This window comes from Bos indicus x Bos taurus, chromosome 11, assembly GCF_003369695.1.
Source record: "Bos indicus x Bos taurus breed Angus x Brahman F1 hybrid chromosome 11, Bos_hybrid_MaternalHap_v2.0, whole genome shotgun sequence".
Taxonomy (NCBI): Eukaryota; Metazoa; Chordata; class Mammalia; order Artiodactyla; family Bovidae; genus Bos; species Bos indicus x Bos taurus.
In genome coordinates this window covers 72,719,945-72,734,294 of record NC_040086.1, presented here as the reverse complement: position 1 = coordinate 72,734,294, position 14,350 = coordinate 72,719,945, and the positions used below count along the sequence as shown (strand labels likewise).

At 52.2% G+C, this 14,350-nt stretch overlaps 1 protein-coding gene across 2 annotated transcripts in view; it reads right to left on the bottom strand.

Annotated features, from left to right (window-relative positions):
* Window positions 1-14,350, bottom strand: part of OTOF (otoferlin) — an 87,939-nt gene that overhangs the window by 36,123 nt on the left and 37,466 nt on the right. For both annotated transcript variants that reach the window (XM_027555885.1, XM_027555886.1), the window contains exons 6-8: window positions 3,638-3,711; window positions 2,035-2,161; window positions 1,514-1,568 (exon numbers count right to left, since the gene is read on the bottom strand). In XM_027555885.1, the coding sequence (XP_027411686.1) occupies window positions 1,514-1,568; window positions 2,035-2,161; window positions 3,638-3,711 (256 nt within the window). The remainder of the gene's footprint in view (window positions 1-1,513; window positions 1,569-2,034; window positions 2,162-3,637; window positions 3,712-14,350) is intronic.

Below are 14,350 nucleotides of genomic sequence, written 5' to 3'. Positions count from 1 at the left end.
GTGGTGTCTAGTCCTAAACATCCTCTCCTGAGTGAGGCGAGGTCATCTGCCCTTAAAGAAGGTGCATGAGGCCTGGGAAGTCAAAGATCAAACCCTGACACAGGAAAAGGTATTCTGATTCTGGGGCCTGGCACTGGACCTAGGCAGGAAGTGCAAAGGCATTCAGGTGGGGTCTGCTGAAGGCTCTAACTCCCCTGACCAGCCAGCATTCTCACTCAATTCTAGGAATGCCCAGCAGCCTTTCACAGCAGCTGGGCCTTGTTAGCCCCTAAGGGAGGGTCCAGAGGAATGCACGGTCCCTGGACCCTTCTCGTTTGCAGTTTATAAATAAGTACTAGGTGATTGGGTTTTTACATTAGCCTTTTGTGAGTTATGTTAGTGTAACTCATTCTCTCGGGCTCCAATCAACTCTGGGAGAAGAGACAAAATTGAGGGTCTGGCCCTGCGAAGCTGTAGATGAGGCCTGCAGCTGGGAAGCTGCACTGGGGCCCTCTGCCCATGGGGCACTCTCCCCGTAGCTCCCAGCCATGCTCCATCCCACTTGCACTGGTGGCCACATTAGCAATCTCACAGCTGCAAATCTCTCTAGATCTCAGCCATTTGGTCTCCAGTTTTAGAAACATACAAATAAAAAAATTAAGTGTTAATTTCAGAAAATACAGAGACGTAAAAAGAAGAACCCCCCCCCCCCCACTCTCAGCTTCTATAGATAGCCAGGATTGACATTACTTCTGGTATTAAAATAACACAAAGCAATAATTTAGAAAAAAAATCACACCAAATAATCCATATATTTCTTTAGAGGCCCTCATTTTAAATGTTTTTGTGAAGTTATTTGGTCTGTTTATGTTTTTTCTAAGTCCCTCTCACTTTATAAAGTCCATTACAAAATCCTAAGAGACCTTTGACCAGCATAAGCAGAGTTCACACCCTCCTTTTTGAGTCTGTATCCTTCTACTTATGACACTGTGTCCTTTGTGGGTCTCTATCTCTCTACTTATGACACTGTGACCACAGTGCTTGAACAGTAAGGAGATCAGACCAGTAAATCCTAAAGGAAATCAACCTTGAATATTCATTGGAAGGGCTGATGCTGAAGCTGAAGCTCCAATACTTTGGCCACCTGATGTGAAGAGTGGACTCATTGGAAAAGACCCTGATGCTGCGGAAGATCGAAGGCAAAAGGAGAAGAGCGGGACAGAGGATGAGATGGTTAGATAGCATCATCGACTCAGTGGACATGAGTTTGAACAAACTCCAGGAGACAGTGAAGGACAGGGAAGCCTGGTGTGCTGCAGTTCATAGGGTCGCAAAGAGTCTGACATGACTTAGCGACTGAAGAACAACAATCAGTGCTTCCCAGGAACAAGCTTAACTTGGTAATTTATATTCAGTTTGTGGTTCTCTATGACCCCTCATATCCATGCCCCCACAGAGTCTAAAACACTCATCTGGCAAGAACCACCTGCAAGAGAGTCAGAAAGACATGAGGACTCTTGCTGCCCCCACGTACCTGGTAGTCCATTGGCCGCCCGGCACTTGGCTCCATCTTGATGTCTGGCTTAGACCTGAGAAGGAGAATGTACTGTCAGGCTGGGTGTAAGGGCACTGCTTGCAGGGGAGGAGAGCACTGGCAGTGGTTAGACCTTGGAGAAGGGAAGAGGACAGAGTCATGATTGTCAAACACTCCAGGACTGCCAAACAGAAAGGGGATTAGTGGTTCTCAGAGGCTCTAATAGAGAGGACTAATCAATGGCAGAAGTAAAAGGAGGCAGGTCATTAGGTCAACAGATTCAAGTGTTGGGCAGCCCTGTGATTTCCCTTTGCCCAGAGGTATTCAATGACCTGGGAACAGCCCCCTGCCTTTGCAGGGAGGGAGGTGAGGGAGATATCCAGGAAAAGAAGAAAGGGGCAAAGTTAGGAAGGAGCTGTCCATGGGCTCTGATTCTTCTCCACCCCAATTCCAAATATAGCAAGCTAGGCCTGCCTGACCTGGTGAAGCCAACCAGGGTTGCGAGGCTCCTGCCCACTTACCGCTTGTTGGAGACATTGGTGGTGAGGGCTGTGACGGATGCTAGCGACACGGAGTCAGGGTCCAGCCCATCCCCCAGCCGAATGGCCAGGCGGTCAAGGTCCTCCATCTCCAGAACAGCTGGTTCATCTGGGGAAAAGGGAGGACTAGTTAGGTGGGCTGGATGGTGGGCTGGTGATGGTGTTTCCTCTTTTGCTTTGGCATCCAGGAAGCTAATAGTCAATTTCCAGGTTTACTTGGTGGCATCTACTTAGAATGTTATAGTCTGCTTATCTGCAGTGTTTCTGACCTAATTTTGATCTTTAACAGATATTGTATCTGGCCTTGCCTTTTAATTTTAATTGAATATAACTCATCTCTGGAGAAGGAAATGGCAACCCACTCCAGTATTCTTGCCTAGGAAATCCCATAGACCGAGGAGCCTGTAAGGCTACAGTCTACGGGGCTGCAAGAGTCAGACGTGAATAGTGACTAAACCACCGCCACAATTCACTATGCAAGTACTGAATATCCTTTGTGGAAGAAGGTTAGGAATAAAGAATCCAAACTTATGTATCTTCTATCAATGGCTACCATTTACTGAGTGGCTACTACATGTCAGGCATAATGCTAGGCACTTTATACACATATCTCTAGCTCTCATAATCTTCATAGTCATATCTTGCCAATATAGGTACTATTCTCACATCACAGACAAAGAAATTGAGACTCAGGAAGGAACTTATCTTTGTAAAATAGCTGATGGACTTCAGAACCTAACCCTGTACTGATGTGTATTAATCCAATGAGATGAAGGAATGACGATTCTGAGAAGCTACCCAAGGATGATGGGTTTGAGCCTCAGCCAGCAGGTCTACCCTCTCCAGTCTAGGAAGGAGAAAGGCACAGCTGGAATATACGTGGGGGCAAAATATAAGGAGAGAGATTCTGGGACCAGTGGGCCACACGGGGGATGCTGGGAGAGAAGCCAGGAGCCCTGAGGATGGTGGACGTGTGATCCACAGACCTGACTTAGAAAGCTACACACAGCTCCACTGTACTTCCATTTCTCCCCTTAAACAGCTGTCGTGTCCCCTCACCCGTGCCACAGGCCACTCCAGTCTTCCATACCCACCCTGCTTCTCTCCCCCAAGGCGGTCCCTGCAGCCCCCTGAGAGGGAACTGGGTAAATGTTGGGCAGAGAGTCCTGCCATGGAGCAGGCATTCTCAGGACTCTGATTTTCCCATAGAAACAGGGAATTGGCCAAATAATTTTTTTTTGTTGTTATTCCCTCCTCTGATTAAAAATCCCTAGGCTTCTGTGTGAAGGATGGAAGCCAAGAGGGCAGGAGGAGCCCACTAGACAGAGGTCTCTGCTGCTGCTGTTTTATATCGGAGGAAATGTGGTACCCACCTCCAGCCCTCGGAGCGCCCCCTTCTGGAGGACCTCTCTCAGGACGGGGTTTCTCTGACAGCTAATGATAGGCCAGGCCCCTCCCAGGTGGCTCCTCTGGCCAATAGCAGGAGAGCCCACTGGGAGGCCGCTCGCGGAGAGCAGGGGTTTCGTCCCTGGCAGGTGCGGAGAGAGGGGTGAACTAGACCTTGGTCAGGGGCACGCATCCGTACCTTGTCTTTGGGGTTCCTCCTTGTGAGGCCGGTTCTTGCCGAGCTTCATGGCGGAGAACACGCTTCTCCCGGCTCTGTGAGGGGGCAGCCAGAATGAGGTGGAGGGAGATGGACGTCAGGAGGAAGACACACAGACGATAGAAGAGCAAAACCCGAGAGAACTCGTAAGGGAAAGGAAGATCCAAGCCCCAACCCCTTACCTACTGGTCCCGAGATATCCTGGGGGCCAAACTTCCCAAATTGGGAGCCCTGAAGGAGAACTAGGGCAGAGGAACCTCCGTCATATCCTCCTTCCCCATGCCTTCACACCATTAAGGAGCAGGTTGGGGACAGCGACCACAAGAAGGTGGCCTTCAGGTGGAAAAAACCGTTTCAACTGAAGCCTGTCAGGGTCCTAATCCCAGCCCCCTCAGTTCAGTCTTAGAGCTCTGAGCTCCACCAGTGGGCAAGACTCATCCTCTCCCACCGTGGCCGTACTTTGGCTGGATGCAAAGAAAGTCAGACAAGAGAGACAAAGCATCAGAACAGAATGGCAGAAACAGGACTCAGAGGGGCAGAGCTGATGAGCAGGTAGGAAGTGTGGTTGAAACAAGCTGCTTAGTTCTCAGACAGCCCTGGTACTCAAAGCCTGCCTTTGTGTCCTTGGATTCTCCTTGGTCCCCAGTGAAAAGGAGATGGGCCCTTTCCTGTCCCCATCTTTGGTCCTGGTTTTACCCTTTTTGCCTGTCCCTTCTCACTCCAGGCAACCCCCACCACCATCCCCCACCACCTTCTGCCAACCTCCAGGAATGTATGGCAGGCTCCATAGTTCCTACCTCTTCCTCTGTTGGTCTGGCCTTGTGACCCCGGGTGAAGGGCCTTGCAGTCAGGAGAGCTGACGAAAGGGGGCAGGGGGTCCTTACTGTATCCAGTGATGTCCCTGCAGCTGAGCTTGCGATCCTAGCTCCAGGAGGGACCAGGAGTAGGACCAGCAGGGGGTAAAGTGCAGTATTCCATTACCCTGTCAATATTGCATGAGATGGACACCTGACTCCCTGCACTTCCCATTCTCCCTCCTCCTGGCTCTGCCCCTGTCAACCTGGGCCCCATTCCTAGGTGGGGCAGGGTGCAGACTCTAACCCTGAGCTCACCTATAGCAGAGCCCACCCATCTTTGAGTCAGGCATCTCCCAGTGGAGGTTTGGCTATGGTTCCCCAAGAACTCCTGTTCTTTATGTTGGGTCATGTGAGATTCTGGAAAACCTTCTGTCCTTGTAGAGATGGCCTAGAAACTTCAAGCTCCTCTACTTAGGGTTGGGGAGCCAATCTCATCCTCCAAACCTGGCCCTAATCTAGCTACAGGCCTTTTCTTTACTCTTTATATGCTCGGCCAGACATGGAGGAGTGTATTAGGAGAGCAACTAAGAACCACTTCTTCATGTGATACCAGTTCACAGTTTAGGAAACACTGGCATCTTGATGGTTTCCTAAAAAGGCATGAGGCAGGTGAAGGAAGGTTGGGGAAACACTGATCTCTTTGCACTATACAGCGTCATGTTATCTGGGGCATATCAACAGGAGGAGAAGGAGAGAAGTCACTCTAAAAAAAGAAAACCAAAGCCTTTGGAATTATCTTTAAAAGTTTCTCCCCAGTAAGAGACAATATAACTTTCCTTGAGCAACTAATCTGGGCCAAGGCTTTTCCAGATGTTTTCTAATTTCATCTTCATGGCAGTCCTGGGAGGGACTGCAGTCCATGTGTCCTGGGAGGGCCATATGCTTCTCCTCTTTCAACCCATGAAAAACCTGAGGCTCAGAGAGTTGGGATGGAAGCTACTGTCTCCCAGGGCAGCAGTACTTCCAACTGCATCCTTGATGCTGTAGGGTCACACTTCTCTCGGGGTGTGAATCCCACATCCTGACCATTGGGAATGGTGGTCGAAAGTCTCCAAGAACCAGCACAGCTTGCTGATGAGGAAAGATGTCATCTTGAAGAGTCCCAGGGACCATGTTTACAGAGAGGGGACTCATGGAAAAATAATCTAAGCATCAATACATTTTGGGGAAAGAAGGCTATAAATATTAAATCACCAGTGACCTAACACTGAACAGATCAATGAGCCTGTTAATAACAGTCATAGAGTGGTGAGAAAGGAGCCGTCTTGCCTGGCTTACAATGCATCATCCTGTGAGATTTCTCCCTGCTTGATGGCCTTGGTGGCCTACAGGGCAGGGGTGCCAGCTGTACTCTGACTCTGCAATGGGAAGTGAGCCTAGTGGGGCCCTGTCTCTGCTTCCTGTCTCAGTGTTTGGGTTTTCTTTCCTCCCAGCCTTGCTGCTCTCCTGGATAACCGAGGAGTGTCCTGGAGGGCCCTGTGCTGACCAAGTACAATCACTGCTTGGCCATTCCTGGGCTGTGTCATCCTTAGAGTCCCCAGCCCCAGTCCATGTGTGACCTACATGCTGCCATCACACGCAGTCTGCTCTAGCCACACAGTCCCCATTCCCCACCCCACCCCTGCCTTAATGTCCCCCAGGAAAGTGCTCTGAGATGGTAGGTCAAAGCCAGGTGTCAGGTCAGAATAGACCCTGCCTGGAGAAGCCAGCTACTCTGCATCCTGGGATGGGTGGGATCTAGCCCTTCTGCCTGAGGCCCAGAGGAGGTTAGGGTGGCAGGGAATTGTGGATTTCTGATGCTGATCCCAAGGACCCACCCAAGTGGAAAAGGGCCTGGGGCTTCCCTTAGGCAGTTATGGCCCTTGAATTTGAAAGTCATTTTATTTCTTAAAACAAACATATTTGGAAGCAAACACTGAGACTTAAAAAAAAAAAAAAACTATACTTATTCAACCATTGTTTACCAGAAAGTGAAAGTGTTAGTTGCTCAGTCCTGACTCTTTGCGACCCTATGGATTAGGGCCCTCCAGGCTCTTCTGTTATTGGGATTCTCCGGGCAAGAATACTGGAGTGGGTTGCCATTTCTTTCTCCAGGGGATCTTCCTAACCTAGGGATTGAACCGGGGTCTCCTGCATTGCAGGCAGATTCTTAACCATCTGAGCCACCAGGGAAGCCTGACTATTGTCTACTAGACCCGGAAGCAATTCAAAGAAGAAACTCCTCTCCCTAGACCTTGCATAATTTTAACTATCTCAAGTGGATACGCTCATTAGTGGGACTCCTGTGTGTCTGGGAGTATCTCAGAATGGAGACATCCTATAAAAAAATGCATAATGTGTAGGATAAGTGTAATTCCCAGATTCTTACTGTAGGCTCTGGACCTGTTTGTTTCTCTTAGACCTGCTTTTCATTCCTGTGGACTGTGGGCAGTAGAGCATGATGCCATTGGCTATCACTGCCCTTTGTAATCCTCTGATTGATGACACATCATAATTCACTATAGAAAAAGCTTTTGGGCTTCCCTGGTGGCTCAGTGGTAAAGAGTCCATCTGCCAATGCAGGATACATGGGTTCGATCCCTGGTTCCAGGAAGATCCCACACGCTGCAGAGCAACTAAGCTGGTGTGCCTCAACTATTGAGCCTGTGCTCTAGAGCCCAGGAGCTGAAACTACCGAAACCCGCGTGCCCTAGGGCCCGTGCTCTGCAACAAGAGAAGCCCCTGCAATGAGAAGCCATGCGCCACAACTACAGAGTAGCCCCCACCGGCCATAGCCAGAGAAAAGTCCTCGCAGCAATCAGGACCCAGCACGGCCAAAAAAGTAATTAAAAAAAAAAAAAAAAGAGCTTTGAAAAAAGAAAAAGCTTTTTCTGCTTATCAGTTCCCAGAAAACAGCATGCCTGTTTCTCTTGGCAAAGGGTAAAGGTTATTTTTCAAATAAATGTTAACTTAATCAGGGAATTTTAAAGATTACCCACTTTGTATTAAAGATTTGGATTTCAAAAAAGGTAAATTGTTGGTTACTGATCTACTGATGTTTGTTTGTTCTAAATTCTGCATTTTGTCTAGAAGGTTCTCCAATTGCTACAGATGTAGTATGGTCAGAAACAGACAAATACAACAAGCCAATAATCAACTTGGTGTACAACCACTTTGCAACCAAGTGGCTCCTTATTCGTAGCTGCATGAAAACAGGAAAAGCAGGAGGCCAGGGAGGTGGGCTTCTCAGGACCCTCTGAGGGTTTGTGGTCACAGCTGAGCTTTCCCATCACTGGATTCATGGCAGTCGTAATGATACGCACCCGCAATTTAGACTGCTAGTTCTCTCTAGAGAGAAGTCTTTAAAGTTAGTTCACTCATTTTAAACTCTTTTTTTCATTTATGGACCTAATGGTTTCTTTGCTTGTTCCATGGCTCAGAACTAGAAGAATGTCTTTGTGGTTGGGTAAAGCTCCTTGGGGAGAGACCGGAACTCTTCAATGATGACTTGGAGACATTCGACAAACTAGACTGTGTGAGCTGAGTCCCACTCAGTCAGGTGTCTGTGTTATCCTGGAGGTTGTGACTTAGAGGGGTGGGACTGGAATTGAACCAACTGAGGCCGTGGCTTCTCCAGGGCTTCTGCCCTCCAACCACCTGCAGCAGGAACTGTCAGAGCTCATTAGCTCAGTTCAGCTCAGTTCAGTTACTCAGTCATGTCCGACTCTTTGTGACCCCATGGACTGCAGCATGCCAGGCCTCGCTGTTCATCACCAACTCTCAGAGCTGAGCTTATTAGCTCAGGCCTCAGGTAATTGGGAGAAACAAATTCCTACCTAAGAGATGGCTTCCCTGGTGGCTCAGAAAGTAAAGAATCTGTCTGCAATGCAGGAGACACAGGTTTGATCCCTGGGTCAGGAAGATCCCCCGGAGAAGGGAATGGTAACCCACTCCAGTATTCTTGCCTGGAGGATCCCCTGGACAGAGAGGAGCCTGACAGGCTAAGTCCATAGGGTCACAAAGAATTGGACACGACTGAGTGACTAACTTTACCTAAGAGACACCGGATTTGTGGAAATAGAGATTTCCTTTTATTTCTCCTCAGTAGAGACAGAAACTAACAAGTCTTGCCACACAATAACCTTTCAGAGATTTAAAACAGTTCCCACAGTTTTTCTTCTTCAAGCTAAAGAATTTTGACTTATTTATCTCTTTTTAGAAATCCCTAAGGCTCTACACATTAAGATAAGAATAATAAATGCCAGTTATGTGAATTGGAAATGGCAGAACATTAGGATGGGGTCATGCTAGGGAACCAGCATTTACTGTGGGCCCACTACATGCGCTCACCGAGGCACCCCTTCGTCCAGTTGTGGCCAAAGGGGTCAGGTCAGTCTGAATCCCTTGGGGTCCAGCCCAGGACAGACTGCAGAGCTAGAAATCAAGAAGGGTCTTAGAGCATCGCTGATCTCAGACAGAGAGGCTAGGGGACTGGCAGCTTGTATGTGTCTCATACAAACCTTTTATGTCCAATTGTCCATGTAGAAACCTGACCCCGAGCCCTCTCCCTAGGTGGGACCCTGAGCTCAGCATCTGCCATCATCTCCCACAGGCCCCAAGATCTGGTTCCCTGGCTCCCTCTCCAAGCCTGATACACGCTCAGCCTGCGGCTTCTTCCCTTGTTTGTAACCTGGCAAACTCTCTGACCCTTCGGGTCTCTGGGCCTGAGTTTCCCCTCTCAGTGCTGCTGCCTTGTCATCGTGTTTTTTTGCTCATGTATAACAAGTGGGAATTGGAGTTCGTGCTTTCATTAAACGAGGCTGCGAGTCCCTGGGATGTTAATGCAAGCAGCACACCAAGCCCCATCAGTGCTCATCACTTCAGACTCCTGTACACACAATTCTGCTGTCGCCATGCTAACCTCAGGTCGATTGATTTTTAACTTATTTTGGACCACTGTTCTGAGCAAATCTCTTAACATCTCTGGGGCTCAGTTTCCCTATCTGGAAAATAAAGACCACACTCTTGGCTTTTTGGCTTTTGTTGGTGTGTTTGGAGAACTGAGAGCGTAATCAAGGGCTCTAAACTTCCTGGGCCTACTGTAAACTCTGGGTCAGGAGTTAAAATGCCCTGGGTTTTATTTAGTCTCAGCTCTGCTGCTCTTCTGGGGCTCAGATCTGTCATCTGCAAGAACGGGTGTTGGAGCAGAGGCCCCCTCCAGTGTGCTCAACCCTGACTGCCACTCCCCTTGTGAATTCCCTGTGATGCTAGAAGGTCCTTGAGGTGACACAAGCTCTGGGGGAGCCTGGGGGACCCACTTGTCAGTCCCCCCACCATCAGGCCTTGAGACTTCCCAGTACCTTGTGGTGGCCCCTCCCCACCTGGAGGCACCTCCTTCTTTCCCTCTGGGGAATGGAGACAGTGAAGACCACCAGAGAGGGGTCGTCCCTCCTTAGCTTTCCAGGCTTCATGTTCCAGCTGCCCCCTGTGGCCACTCAGCACCCAGAATTTGTCTTCCTTGGGCCTCCAGTGCTACATGTCCATCTGCCTGGCCCTGCCTTGGTACCAGGAGGAGGCAGCTTTTGGCCTCATGAGCTGTCCTTACTCCCTCCCTCACAGGAGAGCCTGCCCACAGGGATGGGGGACTGAGCAGGGAAGTGGAGGAGGAATCGAGACACTGAAAGGAGGGAGGAGAGAGTGGAAACCAGAAGGCCTGCCCCGACCCTGACACCTCCGTGTTCCTCGCCCCCATGGCCAGATGGAGAGACCTCCCTCGCCCTACCTTTGCCCAGTGCTGTCTCCACTCGGATCTGGGCCCCCCGCCACCTGCACCCTGTGCTGGGGACCCTTCCCTCTGACGAGCTCCATGGGCTCCACCTGGCCTGGGACACCTACTTGTGCTCGCCATCTCTGCCTCCCTTGGTCTTCTCTCTGCCTTTGCTGAGTAGGAGGAAGAAACGAGGAGACAAGGGGACGTGCGTGAGAGCCTGTGAACCAGAGTCACTTGCAGACTTAGTCCCTGACCCTGCTGACCCCCATGATCCCGGGGGCCTTCTTGTCCCAGAGACCCTGCCTCCCATAGCTTTTCATGTCAGCAAGCCTGAGCCTGCTGGGCAGGGATCCCAGGTCCCTGGGCTCTACCTTGGGGGTGGGGGGCTGTAATCCTGATTCTGAGAGAGGAGCTCTCAGGACTGGGCCTCCAAACCCAGAAGAACCTGGAGTCTTGGTGACAGAGGAGGCTTCAGGGTCCCTGGATCTCCCCCCACCCCAGGTCAGGGTCTGGGGAATTCAGGATGCGGGTCGCAGGTGCCACAGGGAACACAAGGTTAGATGAGCCAGGCCCGGGCCCGGGCCACCAGGCTGTCTTCCTCAGGCTTGATCCCCTCCAATGGAGTAAGGGGCTCCTAGGCTCTGAGGAACTCAGAGAAGAAAGGGGGCCCCAGGACGTTCTGGGTCTGCAGCAATAAGCCAGCTGTGGCTCCAGGGTTCAGAGCAGGGCTCCTCCTCCTCCTTAGGGAGACTTCCAGAAAGCCCTTGTGGAATGTTCTCTCACTGCTTCCCTGATGCTGGCACATTCCCGCCCTACCCCTCCTCACACACTCCAGGCCTCTGGGCTGGCAAAGGGGCCTGCACAGGTGCACACTCTCAGTGTAGAAATGGAGAAGGGAAAAGCCCCTCTTTTTGTGAAAAATAATACTCTCCTGATTTTACTACGACCACTTTAGGGACTACAGCTAGCATTAATATTAGTAACTGTACAGCCCTGCGTGGCCTGCCCTCAATCACTCAGCCCACAAGGGTGAGGATGACAGGTTTGACCTCATGGTCATCCTTGTTGCTAGGGAACCCCTCCCTGAATCCCCAGACAGGCCTGACTTTCCTCCTAGAGTCCACACTGTGTTTTTAGTGTTCCAGTGTGGCCAGGTAAGTTTTGTTCTTCAGTCAACACACACACACACACAAGCTCTTTCTCTCTGTCTCAGTTTCACTCACCTCTTCCTCAGGCTCCCACCCCCAGCGCTCTGTCTGCACAGTTAGAAGCAACCATGGGGTCGGGGTAGGGAATCAAAACTGTGGCCTCTGGGCTGAAGAGGACCCCCACCTCAGGTGAAGTGGCTGAGTTTGGGAGGAATCTCCTGGGCACCGCTTCACCACAGATCTCACCTTGGCCTTGACCTAGCTCCTCTGGGCTGCTTGGGAGCGGCTGCAGCTCTGGAGCTCAGCCTGGTGGAGGGGGGTGAGGGGAAGGGCTTTGGGAACCTTGCACTCTGGGGGTGAGGCTGAGTGTGCTGACCCCCCCGACCCACACACACATGTCTATGCACACTCTGGGGCACATGCCTCGTGCGCATCTCTGTCAGAGCCCCCAGCCATGCACACATGCCCGCTGCCCCCTGGCCCCAGACATAGGAGGGAGGTCTCCATGGGTCTCCACTGGAGTAGAAGAATGACCCAGAAGGAGAACAAGAAAAGTGACCCCCTCCCTCCCCTCCCCTAGGATGAGGCCCAGCAGAGGCACCCCTACATCTCCAGGGACACCAGGAAGGGCGGTAAGCAGGAGTAGGGCCGTAGGGCCAGGCAGGTGGACAAAATAAGGAGAGAGTCTTGGAATACGCCTCTGCGGTGCAGCTTCGAGATTAAAGCTGGGTTCCCTTCTTTGTCCTTTCTAACAGTGGATCCTTACCAGAACCTGGTGGCGTGTGCAGCACCTCGGTGTCACCCAGAGATAGAACATACATGCAGGTAAGCGTGTGAAAACACTCGAGCACTTGAGTGTGTGTGCACGTGTGTGTGTTCAGGGCTGAAGTCTCCTCTCTCCTCAGACACCGGGGCAGGTGTACACTGACACACAGGGGCCCAGAACCCTGACTTTTTGGTTCTGAGAACAAAGTGCCCCTGGAGTTAGTAATTCATTCCCTCTCTCTGCAGCACTGATAGCAAGGGAGGTGAGGGTAGCGGGGCGAGGGAGCCCTGCGAGTGGGTGAGGCCCCAGCCCGGGGCCCAGGTGGCGCTGAAGCCCTGGCTGTGGGCAGCTTTGTTGGTACGGCCCTTGAAGTGGGATGGGGTGATAATATCCGAGAAGGATCTTGGACCAAAAAGTCAGATGCTGCTTGGGGTAGAACAAGTTGTGGTGGGGTGACATGGAGACTGTGGGAAGGGAGGAGGAAGGAAGGGGACCCTGGCTGAGCACTGGCCACGGGCCAGCACTGTCAGCCAACAGGGACTAGACAAGCAGACAGAGTGACTCAGAGGGCGTGTGACTGGCCAGGGCCTGGGATTGATGGACTGAAGGAGAGGGTTGATGGAAGGCAAGGGGTGCGGGTGGTGATAGGTTGGGGGCTGGGGGCAGAGCTGCCAGCTGCTTCCCTGAGGTCCAATGCGAGGAACTTCCAGGAAGATCCCTACGGCCTTGGCAGTGTAGAGGAGTGACTGCAGAGGTCCCTTCCAGGAGGGAGGGTGAGATGGCAGGAGCCCAGCAGGGGGAGCCAGGCCCTTGAAGAAGACCCCCACATCATCGCCTCTGCCCTCCAAGGAATAGACATCTCTTGCCACCAGTCCTGAGCCTGAGGCTGTTTCCTGACACTCACTCCACAGCCCCCTACCCCAGCCTCTCCAGCCTGCACCCCACCCAGCCACGACCAACAGGGAGGAGTGGATTCCCACACCAGACCCTTGTGGGTCCAGACGACCAGGCGAGACACTGCTGAGTGCCGGCAATGAGTCGTTGGGAAAACAACAGAGGGGCGCCCTGTAGTTTGGGCACCTTGACCTACAAGGGGATGGGCCTTCCCAGGAGGGGCTGAGGGCTGGAGGGCAGGTACAGGCGAGGGCGGGCTTGGGGCCAGAGCTGAGACACATGCATCCTTTTCCTTTCCCTGTCCCTGTGTTGGCCTCATTCTCTCAGAAGGGCTCTCTGGCCGGTGGCTTCCTCCCAGACCCCACAGCTGACAGGCCTGGCTGGCCGCACCTACGTAAGGAGGATGAGACACATTGAGGGTTGCGAGACCAAAATCAGGTTCTCCTCAGAACCCCACACTTCTTGACTAAGGCCCCAAGGGCCCCTGTAGGCAGCTACAGGAAACTGCAGCAAAGCCCAGGTTCTCTATACCCACCCCTGGGGACTGGGAAAAGGAAGAGGTTGACGACGGCAGACAGAGCTCCTGGTTTTCCTGGGGCCACTGGCCTGCACTGGAGGGGCTGGGTGAGTGTGAGCATGGATTTCCAGCCGCGTAGGGGCCGCCAGCACAGACCCTGAGAACGCCCGGGGTGGTGTTGCTGCCACGCGTTCTCCGGCCAGGTCTGCAGTCATCAACCTCTTCCCATTCCCAATCCCCAGGGCAAACCCCTCCTCTCACTCCTGCTTCCTGCCGCTGCCCTGGGAGAGGCTGTGTGAGGGTCAGGAGAGGTGGGAAAGCCAGGCCACGGCCTGAGGAAGGATGGGACACCCTCTGTCTCCGAATTCCTGGGGCCCAGGACCGTCTGCAGGTCCAGGACCAAAGCCCAGCAGGCTTGCCCGCATCGTCTCACTGCTCCCTCCAGCAGCACCCTGGCCTACTCGTGGGCGGAGAGAGGGCCTCGTTCAACATTGCCTGAGCTGCAGCAACCCTGCTGCCATCTTGGCTGCCCAGAACTCTGGAGAATGGCTCCCCGTGTGTGCGCCCCACAGGACCCAGAGAACCTCTGCCTCCCTCTGGACGTCGGAGCTGGGGGCGGGGGGCCAGGATGCTCAACCCACTGTTGTTATTGACCCAGAAGGCTAGTGATTTTCCCAAAGTCACTCAGTCAGTTAGTGGCAGCAGGACGCAACTCACTGGGGCTCAGCTCCCCTGATTCAGAGCCAGCGTTCCTCTTCCTGAAG